At 45.4% G+C, this 25373-nt stretch overlaps 1 protein-coding gene and 1 long non-coding RNA gene across 11 annotated transcripts; one reads left to right on the forward strand and one right to left on the reverse strand.

Moving 5' to 3' along the window:
• Nucleotides 1-478: 478 nt before the first annotated feature.
• LOC120099812 (uncharacterized) lies at nt 479-3450 on the reverse strand. The gene is made up of 4 exons (XR_015651499.1): nt 3320-3450; nt 2940-3139; nt 707-804; nt 479-607 (listed from the first exon to the last, which is right to left on the reverse strand). It is a non-coding gene; the product is annotated as an uncharacterized LOC120099812 (long non-coding RNA).
• On the forward strand, nt 2644-20420 carry Ldhc (lactate dehydrogenase C). Of its 10 annotated transcripts, XM_087551676.1 has the most exons (10): nt 2663-2789; nt 3264-3402; nt 3967-4099; nt 8626-8743; nt 11063-11153; nt 12406-12579; nt 15047-15220; nt 18260-18377; nt 18954-19077; nt 20187-20420. In XM_087551676.1, exons 4-10 carry the CDS (start codon nt 8699-8701, stop codon nt 20349-20351), a joined length of 891 nt encoding a protein of 296 aa, XP_087407802.1. In that variant the 5' UTR covers nt 2663-2789; nt 3264-3402; nt 3967-4099; nt 8626-8698; the 3' UTR covers nt 20352-20420. The 10 variants fall into 10 exon arrangements, with proteins under 10 accessions (XP_087407797.1, XP_087407802.1, NP_001427052.1 ...); XM_087551671.1 differs by lacking the exon at nt 11063-11153 and having other exon boundaries at nt 2644-2789; XM_087551678.1 differs by lacking the exon at nt 3264-3402 and having other exon boundaries at nt 2763-2789.
• The last annotated feature ends 4953 nt before the right edge of the window (nt 20421-25373 follow it).

A 25373-nucleotide genomic window follows, 5' to 3' on the forward strand; every position in this document is an offset into this window, starting at 1 on the left:
ATTATGGGGGAAAGACCCTGAAATAATTAATTAGATAACAAAACAAAACAAAAACAACAGAAGGAACAAAAAGGAAAAAGACCTCTTGGCCCATACCGGTATGATGTAGTTGTGGTTTGGCTTTATAAACCCTACCTTTCCCAACTTGTGGGCTAAGAGTAGTTCTCTGTGGCAGGAGCCTGCTCTCAGTTGCTGGCTTGAATTAGAACAAGGACTCTTATTTGCCCTTGTACTTAATGGTGGTCTATAACTTTGTTGTGTGGACCAGAACATGTCGACACTGAGTTGCAGGCTAGTTTTGAGAGAGTACTCTTTCAGAGGACCCAGGTTTAATTCCCACCCCATGTACTGGTATGGAAGTTTGTGCCCATATATCTGTAAGTATACACACAGACACAAACACTCCTGTAATTTTAGGTCCAGGGGATCTGTCTTAGTTAGGGTTTTACTGCTGTGAACAGATACCATGACCAAGCAACTCTTATAAGGACAACATTTAATTGGGGCTGGCTTACAGGTTCAGAGGCTCAGTTCATTATCAAGGCAGGAGCATGGCAGTGTCCAGACAGCCATGGTGCAGGAGGAGCTGAGAGTTCTACATCTTCATCTGAAGGAAGCCAGGAACAGATCTAGCACCCTCAGGCAGCTAGGAGGCAGGTCCCTAAGCCCACCCCACAGTGACACATTTCCTCCAACAAGGCCATACCTTCTAATAGTGCTATTCCCTGGGTCAAGCATATGCAAACTATCACAGGATCCAACACTCTCTTTTGGAGTCCCACACACAGAACAAACACAGGTTCTCTGCAAAAGCAACAAGTCCTCCTTTGAGCCAACTCTCCATTCCCCAAAGGGATCTTTATTACCTGTCTCTTCCATAAAATGTCACATTGGTCCACTATATTGATGACATTATACTGATTGGATCAAGTGATCGGAGGTAGCAACCATTAAAATATATGGGAAACAGGGGGCTGGAGAGATGGCTCAGTGATTAAGAGCACTGACTGCTCTTCCAGAGGTCCTGAGCAGCAACCACATGGTGGCTCACAACCATCTGTAATGAGATCCAATGCCCTCTTCTGGTGTGCCTGAGGACAGCTACAGTGTACTCATATACATAAACAATTCTTTAAAAACAAAATAGGAAATAAATCCAATCCAAATCCAAGGGCCTTCTACCTCAGTAAAATCTCTAGGAGTCGGGGTGTGGAGCATACAGAGATACTGCTCCCACGGTGAAGGGTAAGTTACTGCACCTGGCCCCCTCCCACCAAGAGAGAAGTGCAACCTTCAGGGGGCCTCTTTGGATTCTGGAAGCAGCACATTCCTCATGTGTGTGTTACTCTGGCCCCTATACCACGTGACTCAGAAAGCTGCTAGCTTTGTGTGGGCCCTGGAACAAGAAAACTCACAGGTCCAGGCCGCCGTACAAGCTGTTCTACCTTTAGAAACATTTGATCCAGCAGACCCCAGGGTATGTGGGGTGTAGCGGGTGATAGAGATGTTGTTGGGAGCCTTTGGCAGGCTACAGGAGGTAGATCACAGTGGAGACCTTTGGGATTTTGGAGCAAGGCTCTCCCATCATCTGCAGACTACTGTTTTCCTTTAAGAAAGAGTGTCAGGCCTGTTACTAAGCATTCCTGGAAACTGAAGTTTAGCAATAGGCCACTAAGTTACCATGACCGCCTGTCATGAACTGGATATTATCTGACCCACCAAGTCAGATTGTAGCAGGGATGGGATGGGGTTGTGCCTGGGCTCGACAACATAGATTTCTACTCACTATGGCTAACGTAGCTACTGCCGAGTGCCAGATCTGTCAGCAGCAGAGGCCAACACTGAGTCCCCTCGTATAGCACCATTCTCTGGAGTCACCGTGCACCAAGCTGCAGATTGACTGCACCACACAACCCCATTCTTCATGGAAAGGACACTTTGTCCTTCTGGAGGAGGTTACCTTAGTCATGGATTTGCCTTTCCTGCACATAATGCTTCTGCCAAAACCATGACGGACTTAGAGAATGCCATGTCCAGGGTCACTGCTTCAGATCAAGACACCCACTTCTCAGGCAGAGAAGTGCAACAGGGGGCCCACCACGCTCATGGGCCCCACTAGTCTAGCATGTTCCTAAAGCACACATCCTGTTTTGAGTGCACTGGCTCTTTGAAGACACCGACACAGTGCTGGCTAGGTGGCAGCTGCCTGGAGGGCTGGGGAGGGTTCTCCAGAAGGGAGTATGTTTTTTTGTTTTTGTTTTTTTTTTTTTGAGTTGGGGACCAAACCCAGGGCCTTGCGCTTGCTAGGCAAGCAGCGCTCTACCACTGAGCTAAATCCCCAACGTATGTTTGAATCAATATCCATACATGGCAGTTTGTCCCATAGCTGGGACCCACAGATCCAGGAATTAAGGGATGGAAAAGGAGTGAATCCACTCTCCATCACCCCTAGTGACTCAGCAGGAAACTCTCTGCTCCTTATTCCTGAGACCTGAGTGCTGAAGGCCCAAAAGCTTTGGTTTCAGAGTAGGGATTGCTCCCGCCGTGGCAGAGCATAAAAATTATTTTGTTACTTCATAACTAAGTTTGCGACTGTTAAGAGTTGTAGTGTAAATAATCTAATATGCGATGCCCCCCGCCCGGGGTAGCCACCCACAGGTTAAGAACCACTGCTTTAGAGAACCCTAACACAGTGAGTGTGTGTGTGTGTGTGTGTGTGTGTGTGTGTGCGCGCGCGTGCGCGCGGGTGCATACATGCACATGTGGACATGGAGGCCAGAGGAAATCAGGTATTGTTCCACCCCTAAGATGTCATCCACCTAGATTTTTGGGACAAAGACACTCATTAATTAACGCTAAGATGGCTGTCTAGGGAGCCACAGGGAGGCTCTGTCTCGGCCACAGCCATAGATTACTAAGTAGCCACTTTCAGCTATTACCTTTGTTCTGGGGATCCAACTCAAGCCCTCATGCTTGCATCGCGAGCTCTTTACTGAAGAAGTCATCTCTCGAAACGAGTAGTTATGTAAATGTCTACAAACAGCTAGGTGGTGGCGGCAGGCGGATCTCTTTTTTGAGTTCGAGACCAACCTGAGCTACAGAATGAGTTCCAGGGCGGCCAAGTCGACATAGAGAAACCCTGTGTCGAAAGCAAAACAAAACAAAAGCAAGCAAACAGACAGACAGATCTCCCCGCGCCCCCAACTCTCAGTGCCTACAAACAGATGTAAGGTATGCTCCTCAAACTCTGCATTTCCTCACAGGGGAAAAGCAGCCCAGTTAATGTTCGGGCCTTTAAAGGGGCGCTTGCCTAACTCACTGCCATTTGCGTGGTCTCAGTGCCTACACATCTTCCAGTAGAGGCCTTGGAAACCTTCTAGAGTCCGTCTCCTAAAACATGAGGTAAAGTCCTGAAGGTGCACGCATCAGGGTACCTGACTGGGTAGGGGCCCGGGCTTGCGTGCTGAAGTAGGCTTTGTGACGTTCCTTGTCTGTTACAACTGTTGGCTCCTGGGCCTAACGGTCATCCTTGTTTCTTAACTGCTGCGGGGTGTGTTTTCGACATCCTTTGAGGAAGTGGGCAGTGCCTTCATCCACCTGTGAAGGAAAGCTTTTGTAGGCCCATGGGCAGGGAGGGAGGAGCCTAAAGGGAGGGAGGGGCCTGTGGCCACAAGTCATCCTTTGCCTCCTTGGGGCTTCACTTCACTCCCATACTCTAGCTAGGGAACAGTTTCGCTTCCCTGGTTCCCTGGCTCCTGTGCTCTGGGAACTGGAGAAGTAACTCCTAGACAGGTATGGTGGCACAGACCTGTAATTCCAGCACTCTTGAGTGGCTGAGGCAGGAGGCAGGAGGCTAGTCCTAGATACAGCATGAAACCCTTCCTTAACTCTGTTCTCTACCAAAAAAGTTGTTTAATGTCTTGACTATGGGGTGGGTATTCACTGATGTTTTCTTCTACTCTGCAGGCTCAACATGTCCACTGTCAAGGAGCAGCTAATTCAGAACCTAGCTCCAGATGAAAAACAATCCCGGTGTAAGATCACTGTGGTCGGAGTTGGAAATGTGGGCATGGCGTGTGCCATTAGTATTTTACTGAAGGTAAGCAATAAAGCCTTCTGGCAAGAAATAACCATCAGTGGAAATGTGTAAAACCTGTGGTGTTGACAAATTTAAGTGTTGGCTACGTGTGGTTGTTGGCACGGGTCTGGTGGTCGGCACGGGTCTGTCATCTTAGTACTTGGTAGGTGGAGGCCAAGAGGGTCTGGAGTTCAAGATCATCTGCAACTACAGATCAAATTTGAGGCCAGGCAGGGCTATGTGAAATTCTTGACCAGAGTTCAGAAAGGAGAGGAGGAGAGGAGGGAAAGGTGTGGGAGGGGAGGAGAGGGAGAAAAGAAATGGTAAAAAGGGGAGAGAAAGGAGAGCAGGGAGAGACAGAGAGACAGAGGAGACAGAGGTAGACAGAGACAGACAGAGACATACAGATAGAACCAGAGACAGAGAGAGAGACAGGAGACAGAGACAGGCAGAAACAGACTGATACAGGCAGAGAGACAGAGAGATAGAGGCAGAGACAGATAGAAACAGACAGGCAGAGAGAGGCAGAGAGATAGGTCCAGAGACAGATATATAGAGATAGAGACAGGCAGGCATTTCGGGCTTACAATGTGACCCCAGCTGAGCAGCTTGCCTGAGTCCTGGGATTCCAACCCTGGCCAACTGAGCGCAGACACTCACTTAGATCCTGATTGGAAACTTGCAGAGGGAGGTAGGAAGCAGAGCCAGCTCAATTTCAGAGCCCAAAAGCTGAGGAGCTGGAAACACCACATGCCTCAAAGGTGGAGGTGAAGAGGAGGTAGGGGGACGGGGAAGGGGAGAGGAGGGGAGGAGGGGGACGAGGAGGAGGAGATTAAAAATCTATCTAGGGCTGGAGAGATGGCTCAGTGGTTAAGAGCGCTGACTGCTCTCCCAGAGGTCCTGAGTTCAGTTCCCAGCAACCACATGGTGGCTCACAACCATCTGTAATGGGATCTGATGCCCTCTTCTGGTGTGTCTGAAGACAGTGACAGTGTGCTCACATAAAATAAATAAACTTAAAAAATTGTCTTAAAAAATAAAATTAAAAAAATTTAAAAAAAATTATCTGAGGAGACAGAAAACTTCAGGTTCTATTCTGCATCTTAAATGGGTCCTACTTCCCAACCCAACCCCACCTGTTGCAGGAGATGGTCTCTCTTAGCACTTGTGGAACACTTGTGCTCTTTCAGGAGACCTGGGTCTGCTTGTCACACTCAATCAGCAGCTCAGAAACACCTGCACTGCGCTTCCAGGGTGTCAGATGCTCTTCTGACCTCTGTAAGCACTGCATGCATGCGGTGGTACAAACCTTTAATCCCAGCACTCTGGAGGGAGAGGCAGGCAGATCCCCTGAGTTCTAAGCCAGCCTGGGTTACGAAGGATGTTCCAGAAGAGCCAGGGCTACACAGAGAAACCTTGTCTTGTAAATCAAAACAAAGACCTATTCTAGCTAGCATCTGAGAAGTAGAAACAGGATTGCTAGTTTGAAGCCAGCTAGAACTACACAAGCCCCTGTCTGAAACCCTTAGTAAGGAAAAGTATGGTGAGTGACATCTGTGTATCCAGAGCTGTTTTTAAACACACACATGAGCATGCACGCACGCGCGCGCGCGCACACACACACACACACACACACACACACACACACACACACACACACACACTCCTTGGGTGAATTTAGCAGTGGGAGAAACACAGCTTGCTCTTGTGCTCCATATAGGACAAAGTGGTCACCAGGACTTTCCCAAGACCGCTTGCTGTTTCCTGCACTGTGGCCATTCTGGCCTTCTCAGGAGAAATGATCTGGGATGCTCAGCCATGACAGGCTTGAGGCTGAGGATGAAATTGTCTAATTTGAGGCTGGAGAGATGACTCAGGTTAAGAGCACTGACTGCTCTTCCAGAGGTCCTGAGTTCAATTCCCAGCCAACCACATGGTGGCTCACAACCATCTCTAATCAGATCCTGTGCCCTCTTCTGGCCTGCAGGCAGAAAGCTGTATGATGTATACATAATAAATAAAAAAGAAAAAAAGAAATTGTCTAATTAAAAAATTTTTTTAAAGATTTATTATATAAAAGTATACTGTAGCTGTCTTCAGATACACCAGAAGAGGGCATCAGATCCCATTACAGATGGTTGTGATCCACCATGTTGGGATTTGAACTCAGGACCTCTGGAAAAGCAGTCAGCGCTCTTAACTGCTGAGCCATCTCTCCAGCCCTACGTTTTTTTTTTTTTTAAGTGCTTAAAATACAGCATTTTTTTCTTTTCTTTTTTTTCCTTTTTTTCAGAGCTGGGGACCGAACCCAGGGCCTTGCGCTTGCTAGGCAAGCGCTCTACCACTGAGCTAAGTCCCCAACCCCCAGCATTTTTTTTTAACTTGAAAAAAAAGCAAGCAATCTTTTCAGGCACCATGATAAATGGCTGAGACAGGAGAATTACAAGTTTGAGACCAGTCACACTATTTAGCGAGACCCCATTTTAACACAGTGACCAAGCAAAACGGCTAATCTACCTGGGCTGGAGGGTACTTGGCTACCAATCGAAAAGCCCTGGGTTTGATCAGTAAAACGGAATCCACCTGGTTCCGTGATCCCAGCACTCAGAAGGTAGAGATAGGAGGACCAGGAGGTCATCACCCTCAGCTACGTAGCAAGCTGAGGTCACCCTAGTAAGCAGAGCAAAACCACACATGTATGTAACAAACTCCTAAAGATTTGCTCTTACTTGAAATGCAGCTTTTGCAGTTTGTATGTTGATAGGTTCAGGTAACATTAGACATAATCTGAGAGGCAGGAGGAGAGCCTAGGTCACCCCTCCACTACAGCCACTGGTTCCAGCAACTGCTACTCCACCTGTGCCCATTTTATAGGTCACTTCAAGCCTCCAGCTTCTTTAGGGACTCCTGGTTTTGGCTTCATCTCTCCCTTCTTTCCCCTCCTGTGTTCTTCTAGCCTATAGAGGTGGTTGGTTCAGACATATCTGCAATATTCTCTTTGTATCCTTCCACCCTCTCAAGCTGTTTCTTAAATTCTCAGTTGGAAAGCTTAAAGTGATTTCTGATTTGCTGACCAGACCCAGGTAGACACAGAGATGTAAACGTGAATTTGTAGGCACAGTCTATCCCTGTGTGAAGTTTCTTTTCTTCTTCCCATTCCTGTACAACACAGTTTAGTCACTGTTAGAATACACTTGTCCCTTTGTGTACGCAGATTCTACACCTGTATATTTAACCAACTATGAGTTGGGAATTTAAAACCTGTGCATTCTGAACATACAAAGACTTATTGTCATTCTGTAAACAATGCAGTATACTAGGTCCTGGAGAGATGTGGGTCAGCAGTTAAGAGCATTAGCTACACTCTTAGAGAACCCAGGTCCAATTCCCAGCCCACACACTCCAGTCCCAGGGGATTTGCTGTCCTTTTCTGGCCTCAGTGGGCACCAGGCAAGGGTGCATTGACTTAAATGCAGACAGAGCACCCACACACATAAAACAACTGTAAAGGTAAAAGCAATGCAGTGTATCAACTGTTTACATAACATTTCTGTTTTACTATGATTTCCTTGAAAGTGTACAAGATGTGGGTGGTTATGTGCAAATGATCTACCATGTCATCTAAGAGCCTTGGAGGTTCTAGAACCCATCCCCTCAGGTACAGAAGGACATCTCTGTGTCAGTTTCCAGAAGAGACACACGGTACCTGCTCTGGAGAGAAGTAATGAATAAAAATAGGGATTTATTCTTCACACTGAGTTATTAGGATGTCGTCACTGGAATCCAAGAGAATGCATTTCTCTTTAGTTTATTTGCATTGCTATTTTGTCTGCATGTATATTTGTGTGAGGGTGTCCGATTCCAGAAGCTCCAGACAGCTGTGAACTGCAGTGTGGTTGCTAGGAATTGAACCCAGGACCTCTAGAAGAGCAGTCAGTGCTCTTAACCACTAAGCCATCTCTCCAGCCCCGAGAATGAATTTTTTCATTTTTTTTTCAAGACAGGATCTCATCATAATGTCTGTGGTTGTCTTGGAACTGGCTGGCCTTAAACTCAGAGATCTGCCTCCCTAGTGCTAGGAGTAAAAGCATACCTGACTGAGGATGCATTTTTAATAGTCTTACAATCTGTGGTTATGACAAAAATTCTAGTGGAATTAGAATAAAGGCAGGTATGCTGCTAATTAATCTGTAATCCTAGCACCTGGGAGGCTGTGGTAGGGAATCGTGAATTTGAGATGCACCTGGGTGGCAGAGGGATGTGGTGGTGGTGACTGCAGAGCCAGGCTATCTCTGAGTTCTAGGCCAGTCTTGTCTACAGAGTGAGTTCCAGGACAGCCAGCGCTTCACAGAGAAACCCTGTCTTGCAAAACAAACAAAACAAAACCCAACAAGATACAAAATGTATTCTCTTTCAGTGTTTGGGATCAGACTCAAAGCCTCACACAAAGGGCAGGCCCTTTGCCAGCCAAGCTCCACCCTCAGCCCCCAAACCCTTCTTATTCTCAGAGTTTGGAACATGGTACTCATAACTGTTATGTGTTTCAGGGTCTGGCTGATGAACTTGCCCTTGTTGATGCTGATGAGAACAAACTGAAGGGAGAGGCACTGGATCTTCTGCATGGCAGCCTTTTCCTCAGCACTCCAAAAATCGTCTTTGGAAAAGGTGAACTTTAGTTTTTATGACATGACTTCCAGAGCTTTGTGAAAAGGATTGCTTTCATCATGAGTAACTATTTGGACACTTTGTAATCTCAACACTTGGGTGGGAGAAGTGGGAGAAAGATAAGGGGTTTAGGCCAGCCTCAGCTACATTCTGAGTTTGAGGCCATCCAGGGTTACATAAGACCTGTCTCAAAATACAGAATAGGCAATCATTTTTACCAAATTGACTTTAATCCGTATATAATTTAAAACATCACTGTCATTAGGACATATAATTTAGATACTCATTCTGTTCAACTTATTTTGAGATAGAATCTTACTACTATGAGGTCCGAATTGAACCTCTTCCAGGACCTCTTGAATGAGACTCACAGAGGCAGTGATCAATGAAAAAGCAAGAGGAATTTAATCATTCCAACATGTTGGGGCAGTCCCACTTCAAGGGGGAGATGACCCTGAGCAGGCTCTTAACAGGGAGTTATATACCTTGTAAACAACTGGGGCAAAATTCAAACAATTGGAGCAGAATTTGAACAACGGTAACTATTGGTGGGGTGAAGCAACCTTCAGATTGATTTGTGGTCAGTGTACTGTCTGGGACTTCCCAAGGGGGTCAGTTGGGAGTCGCAGGTAGCTTTGTGTGATAGTTTGGCTTGCAGCTGTTCCAGGAACTAAACCAGCTTTTTTTTCTTCCTAGAAGGGAGGGGCCCTGTGCTTGGAGGTCTGTGGTGGAATTTCCCACTGGCCTTATATTGACCCCAACTCTGACTCTTTCACTATGGCTATGGCTGGCCTGGAGCTCACAAATGTGCCAGCTTCTGCCTCCCCACTGCTGGGATTAAAGGTGTATGCCATCAAACCCAGAGTAAAGGCTTAATAATCATTTTTCCTTTGAAATAGTCTCTCTGGGTAGCCCTGGCTGTCCTGGAACTTACTGTGTAGGTCAGGCTGACCTACACACAGACATACCGTCCTTCACCTCCCGAGTTCTGGGACTAAAGGCATGTGCTATCACACTTGGCAAGCCTTACTTACTTTTAATTTATTCATTTACTTACTTATTTTTAAAAAGAACATTAAATTACAATTAGGAGATATTTGGAAGACAGAACAATACAATCTTACTTCTCTTTTAGAGGACCTGTGTTTGCTTTCCACAACCCACATGGTGACTGTATGTAATTCCAGTATCAAGAGATCCAATGTCCTCTTTCCAGACTCTGAGGGCACTACACACATATGGTAAACAACGTACATGCATGGAAAAACACTTAAACACATAAAATAGTAAATGCATAAATTGATTAGCACTCAAGATAGTCACTTAATTTAAAAGTGTCCTTAAGAGGTACTATAAGCATTTCATATTGTCCCAAAACATGTAAATGTTACCAATTTGCTGATTTGTCTGCCCGCCTATCTGTCTGTCTGTCTGTCTGTCTGTCTATCTAATCTATATTATTATTATTACTACTACTACTACTACTACTACTACTATTTTTTTTGGTTCTTTTTTTCGGAGCTGGGGATCGAACCCAGGGCCTTGCGCTTCCTAGGCAAGCGCTCTACCACTGAGCTAAATCTCCAACCCCCCTACTATTTTTTGAGGGTCTTTCTACATAGTCTTGGGTATCCTGGAACTATGTAAACCAGGTTAGCCTCAAACTCTACAGAGAGCTGCCTGCCCCTGCCTCCCAAGTGCTGGTACTAAAGGTGTGCATCAGCAAACCCAGTCGATTTTTATTATTCCTAAAAATGATGTGTGTGATGCCAAGAAGTGCATGCTGACAGGAGCCTGATATAGCTGTCTCCTGAGTGACTCAGCCAGAGCATGACAAATACAGAGGCGGATGCTAGCAGCAAACCATTGAACTAAGAATGGGGTCCCCATTGGAGGAGTTTGAGAAAGGATTGAAGGAGCTGAAGGGGTTTGCAACCCCATAAGAACAACAATGCCAATCAACCAGAGCTCCCAGGGACTAAACCACTACCCTCAGAGTACACATGGACAGACCCATGGCTCCAGCTGCATATGTAGCAGAGGATGGCCTTGTTGGGCACCAATGGGAGGAGAAGCCCTTGGTTCTGCTAAGGCTGGACCCCCCAGTATAGGATAATGTCAGGGCAGGGAGGCAGGAAAGAGTGGGTGGATGGGTGGGGGAACACCCTCATAGAAAAAGGGGTTAGGGGGAATGGGATAGAGGGTTTATGGATGGGAAACTGGGAAAGGGAATAACATTTGAAAGGTAAGTTTTAAAAAAATCCAATAAAAATGTATGTGTATATGTGTCTACATGTAGTTATGTGCTCATAACTGCAGAGACCAAAGGCATGGAATCCCCTGGATCTGAAGTTAGGGAGCCAGCAGTTGTGGGTGCTGAGAACTGAACTTGGATTTATTTTGAAGAGCAGTAAGTGTTTTTTGCTTGTTTATTTGTTTTGTATATGTGTTTTTTCTTTTGGGGGGGGTGTTTATTTTCTGTACATGAGTTCTCTATCTGCATGCTAGAAGAGACATTAGATCTCACTAAAGATGGTTGTGAACCACCATGTAGTTGCTGGGAATGGAACTGAGGAGCTATGAGAGAGCAGCCAATCCAATGACACAATGTTTGTTTAGCATAATTAGACATTATTAGATACTTTTTCTTTAAGCACCTCTTAGGCACACCATTCATATTCTTATTTATGTTTGTGCCCATATGTGTGTATGTGTGTTTGTATATGTGTGTGTTTGTGTGTATAAGTGCTTTTAACTGCTGAATCATCTCTGTAGCCCTGGGTTCCTGTTTTTGTTATGGTGGTTTTGTTTGTTTTAAAAGTGTGGTAAATGTTTTTACCACAGAGCCTGACACTCTGAGTCCAATTTCAGGGACCCATATGTTAGAGTGAGCATATTGACTCTCCCAAGTTCTTCTCTAACTTCCACATGAATTCCATGGCAGCATGGCACCCCCCATATATACACACAAACAGATATACACACATACACAAACACAAACACATATGGGCACACACAAAAGAATATGAATGGTATGTCTTAAGAGGTGCTTAGAGGAATTGCTAATCAAAAAATAATGTTTAATTATGTTAAACATTGTGTCATTCGGTTGGATATAGTAAAATAATTTCCAGACTGATAATTACCCTTAGTAAGTATAAGTAGTTTATTTTCTTGTGTGAATTAAGACCTAATTTATTAGTAATATCAAATAAATTATGGTTCTTTATAATAATTAGAAATTATTATTAGTAAATCTTGCCATTAGATTCCTAAAACAGTCATGGAAATTATCAGCAGTAAGCCTCTAATTCGTTTGGGTGTTCCGAAAAGCCAGAGTGTTGGGGTCTGCCATGGGTTCACTTTCCAGCAACACCAAAATGCAAAACACCAGAAGCCGGAGAGCTATTGAGTTTCTTGCCCCGGATCTTTCTGACTAGAAATGTGGGTTGAAGGGCAGAGCATGAAAGGCAGCCATGTGAAAGCTGGCAAGTGGCAACAAGCCTTGTTTGACTTCTGTAAGATGCTACTGCGTGTGGAGTCTGTTTGCAAATCCAGGATATGGAGGTGAATACTTCAAACCCAGCAGCATGGGGCAGACGCTTATAGAGCCAAGGTGCAAAGGGTGGCAGGTCCTAATGGAAACACTGTTTCTTTCTTAGATTACAGTGTATCTGCCAACTCCAAACTGGTTATTATCACTGCTGGTGCAAGAATGGTGAGTGGAGAATCTCGTCTTGCCCTGCTCCAACGTAATGTCACTATCATGAAAGCCATCGTTCCCGGCGTAATCCAAAACAGTCCGGACTGTAAAATAATGATTGTCACAAACCCAGGTGAGGTCCCTTGCCCTTTCTGAATGATTGGCTCATAGTGTTCTACTATATACCCGATTAAGGTTGTACTTCTGGGTAATAAGCTAAAAGGTCTGTCATGCCATCCATTTTGATAGATGCCATCATGGTGCTATCCCAGTAAGGTCAAGAACATCTCTGTCACCTCTGAAGGGCTGTGTGCTCATTTGTAGTTCATCTCTCATCCTACCACTTGACTCATTTTCTGGAACTTCAGAAACAAACCAAAACCAAAACCAGTAGTGAGACAAACGTTTCTACCCAGTCCCCTCTGTAATGTAACTATTTCAGATTCACCTATGTCTGGGATATGTCTGGGATTTGCTCCTTTGTATCGCTGGACTCTCCTGTTTGTTTCTACATGTATGTGATGTGATGAGCATGTGCATGCACAGAGGTTGGTGTCTTCCTCCACTGCTCTCCAGCATCTCCCACTGAACCTGGAGCTTGCGATTTTGGCTAGACTGCTGACCATTAAGTTCTTAGGTCAATCTGTCTCTGCATACCCTGACCCTTACTAGACCTAGGGTTGTAGATGTACCTATCATGTCTTGCTTTTTACATGACTACTAGAGATCTCAACCTAGGTCCTCTTGCTCGCTGTTTTGTAAAGAGCTGGAGAGGTGGCTCAGCAGTTAAGACCACTGGCTGCTCTTCCAGAAGACGCAGGTTTGATTCCCAGCACTTACGTGATGACTTCAACCACATAAGCCCATCTAATTCTACCCACCGAGCCATCTCTGCAGTCCTCTTTAAACCTTTCAAATACTATTTTCCTGGGCTGGAGAGATGGCTCAGCGGTTAAGAGCACTGACTGCTTTTCCAGAGATCCTAAGTTCAAATCCTAGCAACCACACAGTGGCTCACAACCATCTGCAATGGGATCCAATGCCCTCTTCTACAGTACATACTGTAGTTTGACAGCTACAGTATGTACTCATATAAATAAAATAAATCTTAAAAAAATGTTGGTTTATTTTATGTGTGTGAATGTTTTGCCTACATGCATGCATGGCTACATGGTTGCCTGGTACTCAGGGAGGCCAGAAGAGGTGTAAGGTGTCTTGGAACTTCAGTTACAGACAGTTGTGAGCCATCATGTGGGTGCTTGGAACCAAGCTGGGGTCCTCTGTAAGAGCCATACATGCTCTTAAACACTGATCTGCCTCTGCAGCCCATTGCTGAAGTTTTAAGGAGAAGGTGAACATTCATGTGTAAGCATTGTGTGATCATACAACTTCCTTTCTTTGGTGTCAGGGATGGGGGCAGGAAAGCACAAGAGGGCTAGGGACTACACAATGATGTTTGGCTCTGTTAGAAGCTGCACACAGATTTTCAAAGTCCTGTGTAGTGCCTTTGACATTGCTACCAGCACTATGTCCCTGGTATTTACCAACCCTGCTCTTGTCAGCCTTTCAAAAGTTTATCTCTGGGCCAGAGAGATGGCTCAGTGGTTAAGAGCACTGACTGCTCTTCCAGAGGTCCTGAGTTCAAATCCCAGCAACCACATGGTGGCTCACAACCATCTGTAATGAGCTCTGATGCCCCCTTCTGGTGTGTCTGAAGACAGCTACATATAATAAATCTTAAAAAGGAAAGTTTAGCTCCAGTGTCATCATTTTTGAAAATAAATCTGGCCAGATAATATGTGCTGACACCATGGCTATTGTCACACATTTCCTAACTCTGTTAATCTTTTATTTTTTTTTTTTAAATTTGTATGGGTATTTTGTGTGCATGTATGTCTGTGTGCTACATGCATGGCTGGAACCTCTGTCGAGAGGGGTGCTGAGCCCTCTAAGCCTGGAATCCGATGGTTGTAAGTTATCTGAGTGCTGAGAGTCAAAGCTGGGTCCTCTGGGAGAGCTACGGGCTAAGCTGTGCCTCCAGCCCTCCCCGAAATCATTCGCAAATCAAATCCTCCTCACCTCCAAGGTCTGTTGTTGCTTCTTGAGTTGCTTCCTGAATTTCATGAGTCTTTTATAAGGCACAGGGGTTTTCAGTGCATTTATTTGGTCAGTTAACGTCTAGACAGAATTTTCTTCAAATACCTAAAACCCAAAATGATCTCCCAATCTTTCCTGTTTGCCTCCCTCCTTCCCTGGGCCTGGCACGTCTTCGGTAATCAGCTCGTGGCTGTGGCTTAATCATCACTGCCCGCTTGCATAGAACTTCAACATCCAAATTGTCATGACTGTTATTGCCCATACACGTGCAGACCACCCCAGCTGTGTCCACATGTAATTCTAGGAAATATGTTAGCTTAGGTGAGGCTGTGTCAACACAAAGGCGAAATCCAGGAGGTTAAAAAGGTAGAACCGACCCATTATTGTATTTTCAGGAAAGACCACTGAGTATCTCAGAATATGCTTTAAGATTCTGTTGGTCAATGATTTAACGTAAAAACCAACTTAACTGTAAAAACACTGTTTGACATTGTTCTTCCTAGTCGATATTTTGACATACGTGGTTTGGAAGATAAGTGGCCTCCCTGTAAGCAGTGTGATTGGAAGTGGCTGTAACCTAGACTCCGCTCGTTTCCGTTACCTGATTGGAGAGAAGCTGGGTGTCAACCCTTCGAGCTGCCATGGCTGGGTTCTTGGAGAACATGGGGACTCCAGTGGTAAGTGGGGCCTGGCTGCTGTGTGAACGAGGTGTCCTGGCCTGCAGCAGTGCTCTTCTTCACAAGGTGGTCTCTGCCAATTGAGCTGCCCAACTTTCTTTTTATCATTTTTGTGGGTGTATGTCTTTTTAGACCAGCCTGGGCTACAAAACAATACCCTGTCTGAAACAAGGACAAAATGTATTGCTGCATAATTATGCATAGATGGAGAGGATGCTGAGGTGACTTGATGCATTTGCATGTGACATAGTGATCAAATCAGTGTTACCAGCTTTTTGGTCACCTTGAAAACCCATCATTTCTCTGTAGTAAGAATAGTGAAACCTGGCCAGTCTGAGGTAGGTGATACTTTAAAACTTATTTTAAATCGTGTACTCTGGTGTTTCTGCGAAGGGATGTGTACCTGATGCCAGTAGAGGCCAGAGGTGTTCTAACCCCCTGGAACTGCAGTTACTGGTGGCTGTGAGATGCCTGCTGTAGGTGCTGGGAGATGCCTGCTGTAGGTGCTGGGAGATGCCTGCTGTAGGTGCTGGGAGCTGCTGTAGGTGCTGGGAGATGCCTGCTGTAGGTGCTGGGAGCTGCTGTAGGTGCTGGGAGATGCCTGCTGTAGGTGCTGGGAGATGCCTGCTGTAGGTGCTGGGAGCTGCTGTAGGTGCTGGGAGATGCCTGCTGTAGGTGCTGGGAGATGCCTGCTGTAGGTGCTGGGAGCTGCTGTAGGTGCTGGGAGATGCCTGCTGTAGGTGCTGGGAGCTGCTGTAGGTGCTGGGAGATGCCTGCTGTAGGTGCTGGGAGATGCCTGCTGTAGGTGCTGGGAGCTGCTGTAGGTGCTGGGAGATGCCTGCTGTAGGTGCTGGGAGATGCCTGCTGTAGGTGCTGGGAGCTGCTGTAGGTGCTGGGAGATGCCTGCTGTAGGTGCTGGGAGCTGCTGTAGGTGCTGGGAGATGCCTGCTGTAGGTGCTGGGAGATGCCTGCTGTAGGTGCTGGGAGCTGCTGTAGGTGCTGGGAGATGCCTGCTGTAGGTGCTGGGAGCTGCTGTAGGTGCTGGGAGCTGCTGTAGGTGCTGGGAGATGCCTGCTGTAGGTGCTGGGAGCTGCTGTAGGTGCTGGGAGCTGAATGCTGGTCCTCTGGAAGGCCAATATCTGTTGTAAACCACTAAGCCAGCTCTCCAGCCAGAGACCACACTCGTCCACAAAGGACAAGGACTCCTGAACCTTGCTCTATTGCTGAGAATGACCTTGAAGTTTGCTCCTTCTGCCGCTCCTTCCCAAGTATTCTATCTGCTAAACTCAGTACCCAGGCTAAGAGCACTTAATTGCTAAGGACAGTCTGCTCACTCTGCACCAGAGCTAGCACTTGCTTCTCTTCACTCAGAGGTGTGTACTGCCCCTTGACCCTCTATTTTCTCCTCCCTTCCCCAGTATCATAACCTTCATTCTCTAATTTCTCATGTCAGGTTTTTGTTTTTCCCCACCCCATCCAGAATATTTAAAAAAATATATATACACACATACATATATACATACACATGTACACACAGACACACACATACACATATATGTGTGTGTGTATATATATATATAATATATATAAGCTGTCTTCAGACACACCAGAAGAGGGCATCAGATCCCATTACAGATGGTTGTGAGCCACCATGTGGTCGCTGGGAACTGAACTCAGGACCTCTGGAAGAGCAGTCAGTGCTCTTAACCGCTGAGCCATCTCTCCAGCCCCCCTCCCATCATCTTTCTACATCACTTTCCACCTTATATTTTGAGTCAGGGTCTCTCCCTGAACCTGGTGCTCTTCCATTGCCCGATAATGTGCATAGCCTGCTTGACTGGGAATGCCTGTGTATGTGCTATTGTCACATGACTGGGAATGCCTGTGTACATGCTCTTGTCACATGACTGGGAATGTCTCTGTACGTGCTCATGTCACATGACTGGGAATGTCTGTGTATGTGCTCTTGTTTATATGACTGGGAGTGTCTGTGTATGTGCTCTTGTTTATATGAAGGTATTTGGATTTCATCCCATTCCTTAGAGATGGTTGACATTAGAGCATACACATTGCCCCCCAGCTCGGCTGCTGTGGGGAAGGTGCAACTCTTTCTCCTCTAATTGATGGCATGTTTGTTAGCAATCCTTTTCTTTGTAGCATCTGCATTTTGTATATTGCTTTAAAATGCTTTCTGTACCATAGTTATAAATAGTTCAACTATGTGTTTTTTAATATTGTTTCTTGTAATTTCCCTTCCTGTCCATTTAAAACTTATTTTAGGGGCTGGAGAGATGGCACAGCAGCTAAGAGCACTGGTCATTGTCATCTGTGATTCCAGTTTCAGAGGATCTAACACACTCTTCAGGGCCCTGAACTTCTGTTACATAACCACATACAGACACACATAGGCACTTAATGAAAAGCACAAAAATAATTAAATCTTAAACAAAAATAACTCTAATACCTTGTTTTTATATATGATGTCAGATAGTATCTTAACATTAAAATCCAAACCAAAAATCCACCCATGTGTGGTAGTGAACACTTGTAGTGCCAGCACTTAGGATTGTGAGGCAGGAAGATCAGGAGGCGTTCACAGACATCCTCAGGTACATAGAACGTTCAGTACTCTCAACCAACCAAAACCAGGAGTGGTGATGTATGCCTAAAATCTAACAATTTGGGGATAGGGGGTGCAAATGGAGGCAGAAGGAACAGGAATTTGAGGACATCTTTGGTTATACACTGAGTTGAGGCCAGCCAGAGTTACATGACACTGTCTTAAATTAAAAGAAAACCTGTCAACCAACCATTAACTAAGTGTCTAACACATGCTTGTCACCCAGCACTTGGGGCAAGGTCAGGAAGACATGAATTTGAAGGTGGCTGAGACCTTTCTCAAAAGAACAGAAACAAAACAGAATCTTCCACCCCTGCCTCATCCCCAACAAAACGCCCCAGCCCTGAAGTCACAGTAACTGACTCAGTTTTGGCAAGAGGAGCTCATGGGGAGAGTTTTGTTGTTTTTCTCTTTTTCAGTGCCCATATGGAGTGGTGTGAACATTGCTGGCGTAACTCTGAAGTCACTGAACCCAGCAATAGGATCCGACTCCGATAAGGAACAGTGGAAAACCGTTCACAAGCAGGTGGTGGATGGGTAATAGTACTTATGCGATTTTTTTAATGCCCTAATAATCAGTATTAAGAATACTTCTTGAGGGGCTGGGGATTTAGCTCAGTGGTAGAGCGCTTACCTAGGAAACGCAAAGCCCTGGGTTCGGTCCCCAGCTCAAAAAAAAAAAAAAAAAAAAAAAAAGAATACTTCTTGAGGGTGGGAAGGGGGGACAGATGGGGGAGGGGAACACCCTTATCGAAGGGGAGGGAGATGGGTTAGAGGGCTTATGTCCGGGAAACTGGGAAAGGGAATAACATTTGAAATGTAAATAAAAAAATATCCAATAAGAAAAAAAATTCATCTTGAGCAAGGCAGTGGTGGAGGCTCACACCTTTAACCTCTGCACTCGGGAAGCAGAGGCAGGTGGATCTCCTTGAGATCATTTCTTCAAGGCCAGCCTGGTCTACAGAGAGTTCCAGGAGGGCAGGGCTACACAGAAAAACAGTCTTGGAAGTGGTTGGAGAGATGGTTCAGTGGTTAAGTACACTGGCTGCTCTCCCACAGGCCCTGGGTTGACATCTCATGAATTTGATTTTTTTTTTCCCTTTGCAACTGCAGTGGCTATGAGGTCCTTAACCTGAAGGGCTATACCTCTTGGGCCATTGCGCTGTCTGTGACTGATATCGCTGCATCAATCTTGAAGAATCTTAAGAGGGTGCATGCTGTTACTACGCTGGTTAAGGTATGTGTTGAGGAAGTATTTATCATGCCTGGTCATCGGTGAGGTTGAGCGTAAAGTAATTTCAGAAATGAGACAGATGACTGAGTTCACTGCAGAACAAATATAGGAAAAGAATGTGCTTCCAGGAAAGTTGCAGGGAGCAAGAAACTCTGGGCACATATGATGCACTGTCAAGAGTCTAGAAACCTTCTCTGACCCTCTGTGCTCATACCTGATCTGTCTATAGTCAAAGCTCTTCCATTGCCATCCATGGTCCCAGCCTCAGCCACATAGGGCTGAGTGGGAAGGGGCCGGGAGAAGGAAAGAGTTCATTGGACATTTTTATCCTCCAGGGTAGGGGTGGAGGTGTGGGTGGTATAGGACAGCAGATGCTGGCTTACACCAGATGTATCTAGGTTGCCAGACTAAGTGTCTCACAGCTGTCTCTGTGGCCTTGGCTTTGGTTATGGGAGGTGTAAGAATGTTGGGCTGCTGGCCAGAGTTCCACAGCTTAATCAGTGTGGTAACAGGATGTACCCTCCTAAGAGGTGGCTACACATCTCCCATGTCTGTCAGACTGTGAGTCCTAGGGTGGAACTCCGGGAAAGGTGGCAGTTTAGGAGTACAGAAGGGCAGGAATACATCCCAGTCATATTCTCACATACTCCGCTGGGTGTGCTAGAGTAGCCCTGAGTTCCGCCTCTGGGGTTTCACATGTGGAGGCTTGAGAAGCCAGCTGTAGCAACTGGCGTCCAAACTCTGTGGTGCCCTCTGTCAACGGTGTAAGAAGAGGCTCCCTGGTGACCATCTACCTTCCCTCACTGCTCGCTCTCAGTCCTTCACCAGATAAAAAGGTCACACAAAGACAGCATCACTTCCTTCCCTTTAGACATCAAGATGGTCTATTGAGGGATGAAGGACATTTTGCCTTTCCCTAGTCCTTTAAAGGCTTCTGGCACATTCTTCTTGTCACTGATCATCCACATGGTCCAGGACAAAGATCTCATTCTCCCAAAGATTACTATGTCTTGTGCACAGTTCTGCTTGGCACCATAGTCTTTTTCACACGTTTTTATTCTAGAGCTTCCTTGTGCGCTGGCCAGGGAACCAATGATCTGACTGTGTTTCAGGGCTTATATGGGATAAAGGAAGAAATCTTCCTCAGTATCCCGTGTGTCTTGGGACAAAGTGGCATCACAGACCTTGTGAAAGTCAACATGAACACCGAGGAGGAAGCTCTTTTTAAGAAGAGTTGCGACATACTCTGGAACATCCAGAAAGATCTGCAATTATAAAGTCTGCACCTTCGACTGTTTGATAACCACCATCATTCATAAATTCAATAAAAGTTTGGAAACCTAAAACACCAGTCTCAAGGTTAGAAAGATTAATGCCAAAGGCATCTCTCCCCTTCCCCCCCTTTTTTGAGACAGGGTCTTACTATATAGCCTTGGCTGACCTCAAATAGAAATGTGCTAGCCCCACCCAGTGCTAGATTAAAGTCAAGTACCACCAGGCCCAGCTAGAATAGCTGCCTTTTTATAATCCTTTCTGTGTCTTTCTGGAGACATAGTCTAGTTTGCACAGGGCAAAATTTCATTTCTGAGGAACCACTGAGTGAGTAGCTCTCAAGTTTACATGTGACAACTCATTGCAACACTGAAGTTCTCACAAAACAGGAAATACTTCTGGTTCTGAGGCTCATGGTATTCTCTATTTCAGTGCTAACACCTGCATTGCTTCATTAGTAATCATGTCTGTATCCTTTTTTTAAAAATTTATTCATTTATTATATATAAGTACACTGTAGCTGTCTTCAGACACATCAGAAGAGGGCATCAGATCTCTTTACAGATGGTTGTAAGCCACCATGTGGTTGCTGGGAATTGAACTCATGACCTCTGGAAGAGCAGTCAGGTGCTCTTAACCACTGAGCCATCTCTCCAGCCCTGTATCCTCTTTACTAAACATATGATACCATACATCAAGGGGCTAGAGATGATGGCTCAGTGGTTAAGGGCACTTGCTGCTTTTCCAGAGGTTTCTGGTTGTTTACATCTCTCACACTGGCTATAACTCCAGTTTCAGGGATCTGACACCTTCTGTACTCCCTGAGCTCCAGGCAGACATGGTACAGTCATGCATGCAGGTGAAACATGACACTAATAATAAAGCTTAAAATATCAGGAACAAAGCAGATGCAACCTTTGGAAGTGGGATGGGGCTGGGTGTGGTCCTGTTGGTACCTTGGAGGCAGAGGGAGATGGTTGGTTCAGCATGTATGTATCTGAAGAAACAAGGCCGATAAATCCTCTGGAGCTAAAGTTACAGGAAACTGTGAGCCACCTGATGTAAGTGCTGGGACCAGAACTCCGCTCTCTGTAAGAGCAGCTAGTACTCAAGTGCTGAACCATTTCTCTAGCCACTTAAAAAGTCCTTCTGATCACCAAATTAGACACTCACTTTGGGATGAGACCAATTGGTTATCTAAAATCAAATGGTCAGCCCTAAGCCCCGTGTACAAGTGACTTGTCAGATTGTACTGTGCTTATCCATCTGTACCTACGTGCAGCAACAATGGTGGTTAAAAAGGAGGCCTGGGTTTCAGAGATGGTTCGGCTCTCCAGAGCACCTGGGTTGGTTCCCAGCTGTTGCCGTGGTTCACAACTGGCTCTTTAACTCTAGTTCTGGGGAACTGAAGGCCCTCTTCTGGCCAACTCCCTCATGCATGGAGAGAATGAAAAGGGGGAGAATAATTGAGTTCTTTTCTAATTAAAATCTTAGCTACAACAAGGATTGGCTTTACTGGAGAAAATGTTTTAACATTGTTTCCCAGGAGTTGAGCGATGGATGGTTGTGAGCTGCTGGACGCGGATGCTGGAAATCGACTGCTCCCCTGCCGGAGCAGCGCACTCACTCCTTGTGCTGGCTATTTTTATGTCGGTTTGACATAAGCTTGAGCAGTGGTTCTCAATGTGTGGTCTGAGACTACTCTGGGGTGGAAAAATCCTTTCCCAGGACTCACCTAAGAACATCAGAAAACATTAAGATTCATAACAGTAGCAAAACTACAGTTCTGAAGTAGCAATGAAAATATTATGTCAAGGCAGGGAGGTGGGAGGGAGTGGGTGGGTGAGGAAGCACCTCATAGAAGAAGGGGTGGGGTGGGATAGCGGGTTTCTGAAGGGGAAACTGGGAAATGGGATAACATTTGAAATAAATAAAAAGTGCAATTAAAAATATTTGTATGGCTGGGGTGGTTACTGCAACATAAGGAACTGTATTAAAGGGGTGGGACGTTGGAAGGCTGAAAACCCCTGCTCTAGAGTGAGCTGAGGGAACTGCAATTGAGAAAACGCCTGTGTCTTAGTGACTGACGTGGGTGTGGGCACCCCTGGATTTGTATTAGTCATTCCCTCTCGAAGTAAGTTGTTTTGATTTTACAGGAGCTCATAGTTGAGAGACTTTGAACTTTTAAAGAGATTTCTGAGTTTTTTTTTTTTTAAATTTATTTATTATATATAAGTACACTGTAGCTGTCTTCAGATACACCAGAAGAGGGCATCAGATCTCTTTACAGATGGTTGTGAGCCACCATGTGGTTGCTGGGAATTGAACTCATGACCTCTGGAAGAGCAGTCGGGTGCTCTTAACTGCTGAGCCATCTCTCCAGCCCGAGATTTCTGAGTTTTAAAGAGACTGAATGTTTGAATTTCAAAGACTGTGGGCCTTAAAAGTCTGTAATGTTTTATAGTTTGATATTTACTAATCTATGAACTTAGGGATGAACAAGAAATTATGTTACGGAATAATGTGCTTGTGTCAAGTTGATAAAAGTCAATTGTGCTGGCACATTTTATGTCAACTTGGCACAAGCTAAGAGTCATCTGAGAGAGGAAACTGCAACTGAGAAAATGCCACCATAAAATCAGGCTGTAGGAAGCCTGTGGAATATTTTTAGTGATTGATGGGGAAGATCTTGCCAAGTGTGGGTGTTGTCACCCTGGGCTGGTGATCTTGGGCTAAGAAAGCAGGTTGAACAAGCAAGCAGGCAGCATCCCACCAAGGCACCTGCATGAGCTTCTACCTCCTGCCCTGACTTGAGTTACAAATAGTGTGCTGTGGAAGCTAGACCTAACACACCCTTTCCCCCGCAGTCTGCTTTGGTCATGATTCATCACAGTGATAGTAAACTAAGACAGCCTCTCACTTCTCAGGTATCTCTGCTTTTATTCACAGAATGCAACATGTCTTCACACTGTCTTCTTGTAGACTTTAACACTGACACGATTACTAAAGAACAGGCCTGGTTTTCAGAGTTGGACGTCATAAGCATTCATCAAGAATGTTTTATGGGGCTGGAGAGATGGCTCAGCAGTTAAGAGCACCCGACTGCTCTTCCAGAGGTCATGAGTTCAATTCCCAGCAACCACACGGTGGCTTACAACCATCTGTAAAGAGATCCGATGCCCTTTTCTAGTGTATCTGAAGACAGCTACAGTGTACTTATATATAATAAAATAAATCTTAAAAAAAAGACTTAGTTTTATTTTAACGGTATTTTATTTTGCTTGTGTGTGCACCACACACAGTGCTTGTGGATGATCTCAGATCCCTGGGAACTGGAGTTACAGATGGTTGTGAGCAGACACATGGGAGCTGGACACTGAATCTACGTCCTCTGTAGAAGCAGCCAATCTAACCCTTGGCCCCTCTCCTTGTCGTAAGTACTCATATAGCAGGAGGAGCAGCAGTTGTGGGGCTGGAGAGTTTGGCTCCCAGCACCTGTCAGGCAATTCATGACCACCTATATAACTCCAGTTTCATGGGGATGCATCCTTGGTCTCCATCTGTACTCATGTGTGCATGTGTGGGTGCATGCATACAATTTCAACATTTTAAAAATCACTAGACTAGCTGTCAGTCATTGAGTTGCTAGGACTTGCTTTGCACTGTTAGCTTGGTGTCTGTATCAGCAGTGTCCTCATGGCTGACAACATGCTTGTACATTCATCCAGTACAGCAGCCCTGAAGAGTAAATGTGGCTCTCAAACACCACCCCAAGTTGCATACATATATATATAGACAGATAATATGTAAGGAAAACCTTGAATATCTTACTCATGCTTGTCTTGGTGGTGATTACTTTTAGTCCCAGAAGTGGCAGGCAGATCTGTGTAAGCTCACGACAAGGCTGGTCTACATAGTGAGTTCCAGGACAGCTAGGGTTTTTTTTTTTGTTTTTTTGTTTTTTTTTAAATGAGGCCCTTTCTCAAAGCAAAGCAAAACTCTTGCTGTTCTGCAGGGCCTCTCAGGAGATGACTACATCTTTTCCCTAAGACCAGACAGTGGTTCAGGCCTAGGGAGTTCACACACTGTCATGCTGCAGTCACAGCTTGCTTATCCTAGGAAATGAACAGACTCATAAGACCTGGGCCTGGTCTCCCTTTAATTCCTCCTCCTCCCTGCTCAGACACATTCATTCCAGGGAGTTGTGTTATCTTTAAAGCACCCAATGAAGAAAGACTCAACAGGAGCTTCTTTGGCAGTTTTGTGGGGGTGGGGTGGCAGGACTTTATGGTACAAAACCCAAAAAACAAACCAAACCAACCAAAATTGCTCACAAAGTTTCTTCTGTGGGATGTGGTGTCCCACACCTTTTGTCCCAGCACTTGGGAGGTCCCCATTTAAATCAGTTTTTGGTATGCCTTGCTTTTACTTTTGCAAATAAAGGTAAGTATTATGTGAAATGTGGAAAAACCATCTTGATTTAACTTTCTGAGGACTTCTTCAGGTCTTGTACTACAGCTGGGAGCTTCCTACTTGGGCCTCTCATGCTCAGGCTTTCTTAGGTTGTGCTCTCTTCTCCGGCCTCCCACAGCCAGCTCCTCCCAGGCAGCACTGGCAGTTGTGAAGTCCTCACCACCCTGTGGCAGCACTGTTCTCAGCACTTCCGATAGCTCTGAACCCTGAGCACAGCTCTTTACAAATGACACATTTGTGACGTTGAAGAGGTATGGTGTACGGATCTGAACTTAGATTATTATCTAAGTCCAAAGGGAAGCTCTGGTTGACAACAAGGTCTTCCTTTACTATCCTTCTCGTTCTCTTCTAAATCAGTGCTGATTTCCTGAATGTTTACTTGGGGCTGGGGAGTGGTACATGGCTGTAATCCCAGTAACTTAGAAACTGGGGCAAGATGTCTGGAGTACATGACAGTTTGGGACTAGAAGTGGCTCCCTGGTTAAGAATACTTGTTGCTCAAGGATATTACAAGAAGTTCCAGAGTCAACTAACCTGGGATCGTGGTGGCTCAC

Source organism: Rattus norvegicus, chromosome 1 (genome assembly GCF_021556685.1).
Source record: "Rattus norvegicus strain SHRSP/BbbUtx chromosome 1, alternate assembly SHRSP_T2T, whole genome shotgun sequence".
NCBI classification, from domain to species: domain Eukaryota; kingdom Metazoa; phylum Chordata; class Mammalia; order Rodentia; family Muridae; genus Rattus; species Rattus norvegicus.

Excerpts from the sequence above, each read along its gene's own strand:
- Ldhc (XM_087551671.1), top strand. Across the intron at positions 18,378-18,953 it reads CACAAGCAGGTGGTGGATGG|TGGCTATGAGGTCCTTAACC; the intron begins GTAATAGTACTT and ends TTGCAACTGCAG. Across the intron at positions 19,078-20,186 it reads CTGTTACTACGCTGGTTAAG|GGCTTATATGGGATAAAGGA; the intron begins GTATGTGTTGAG and ends ACTGTGTTTCAG.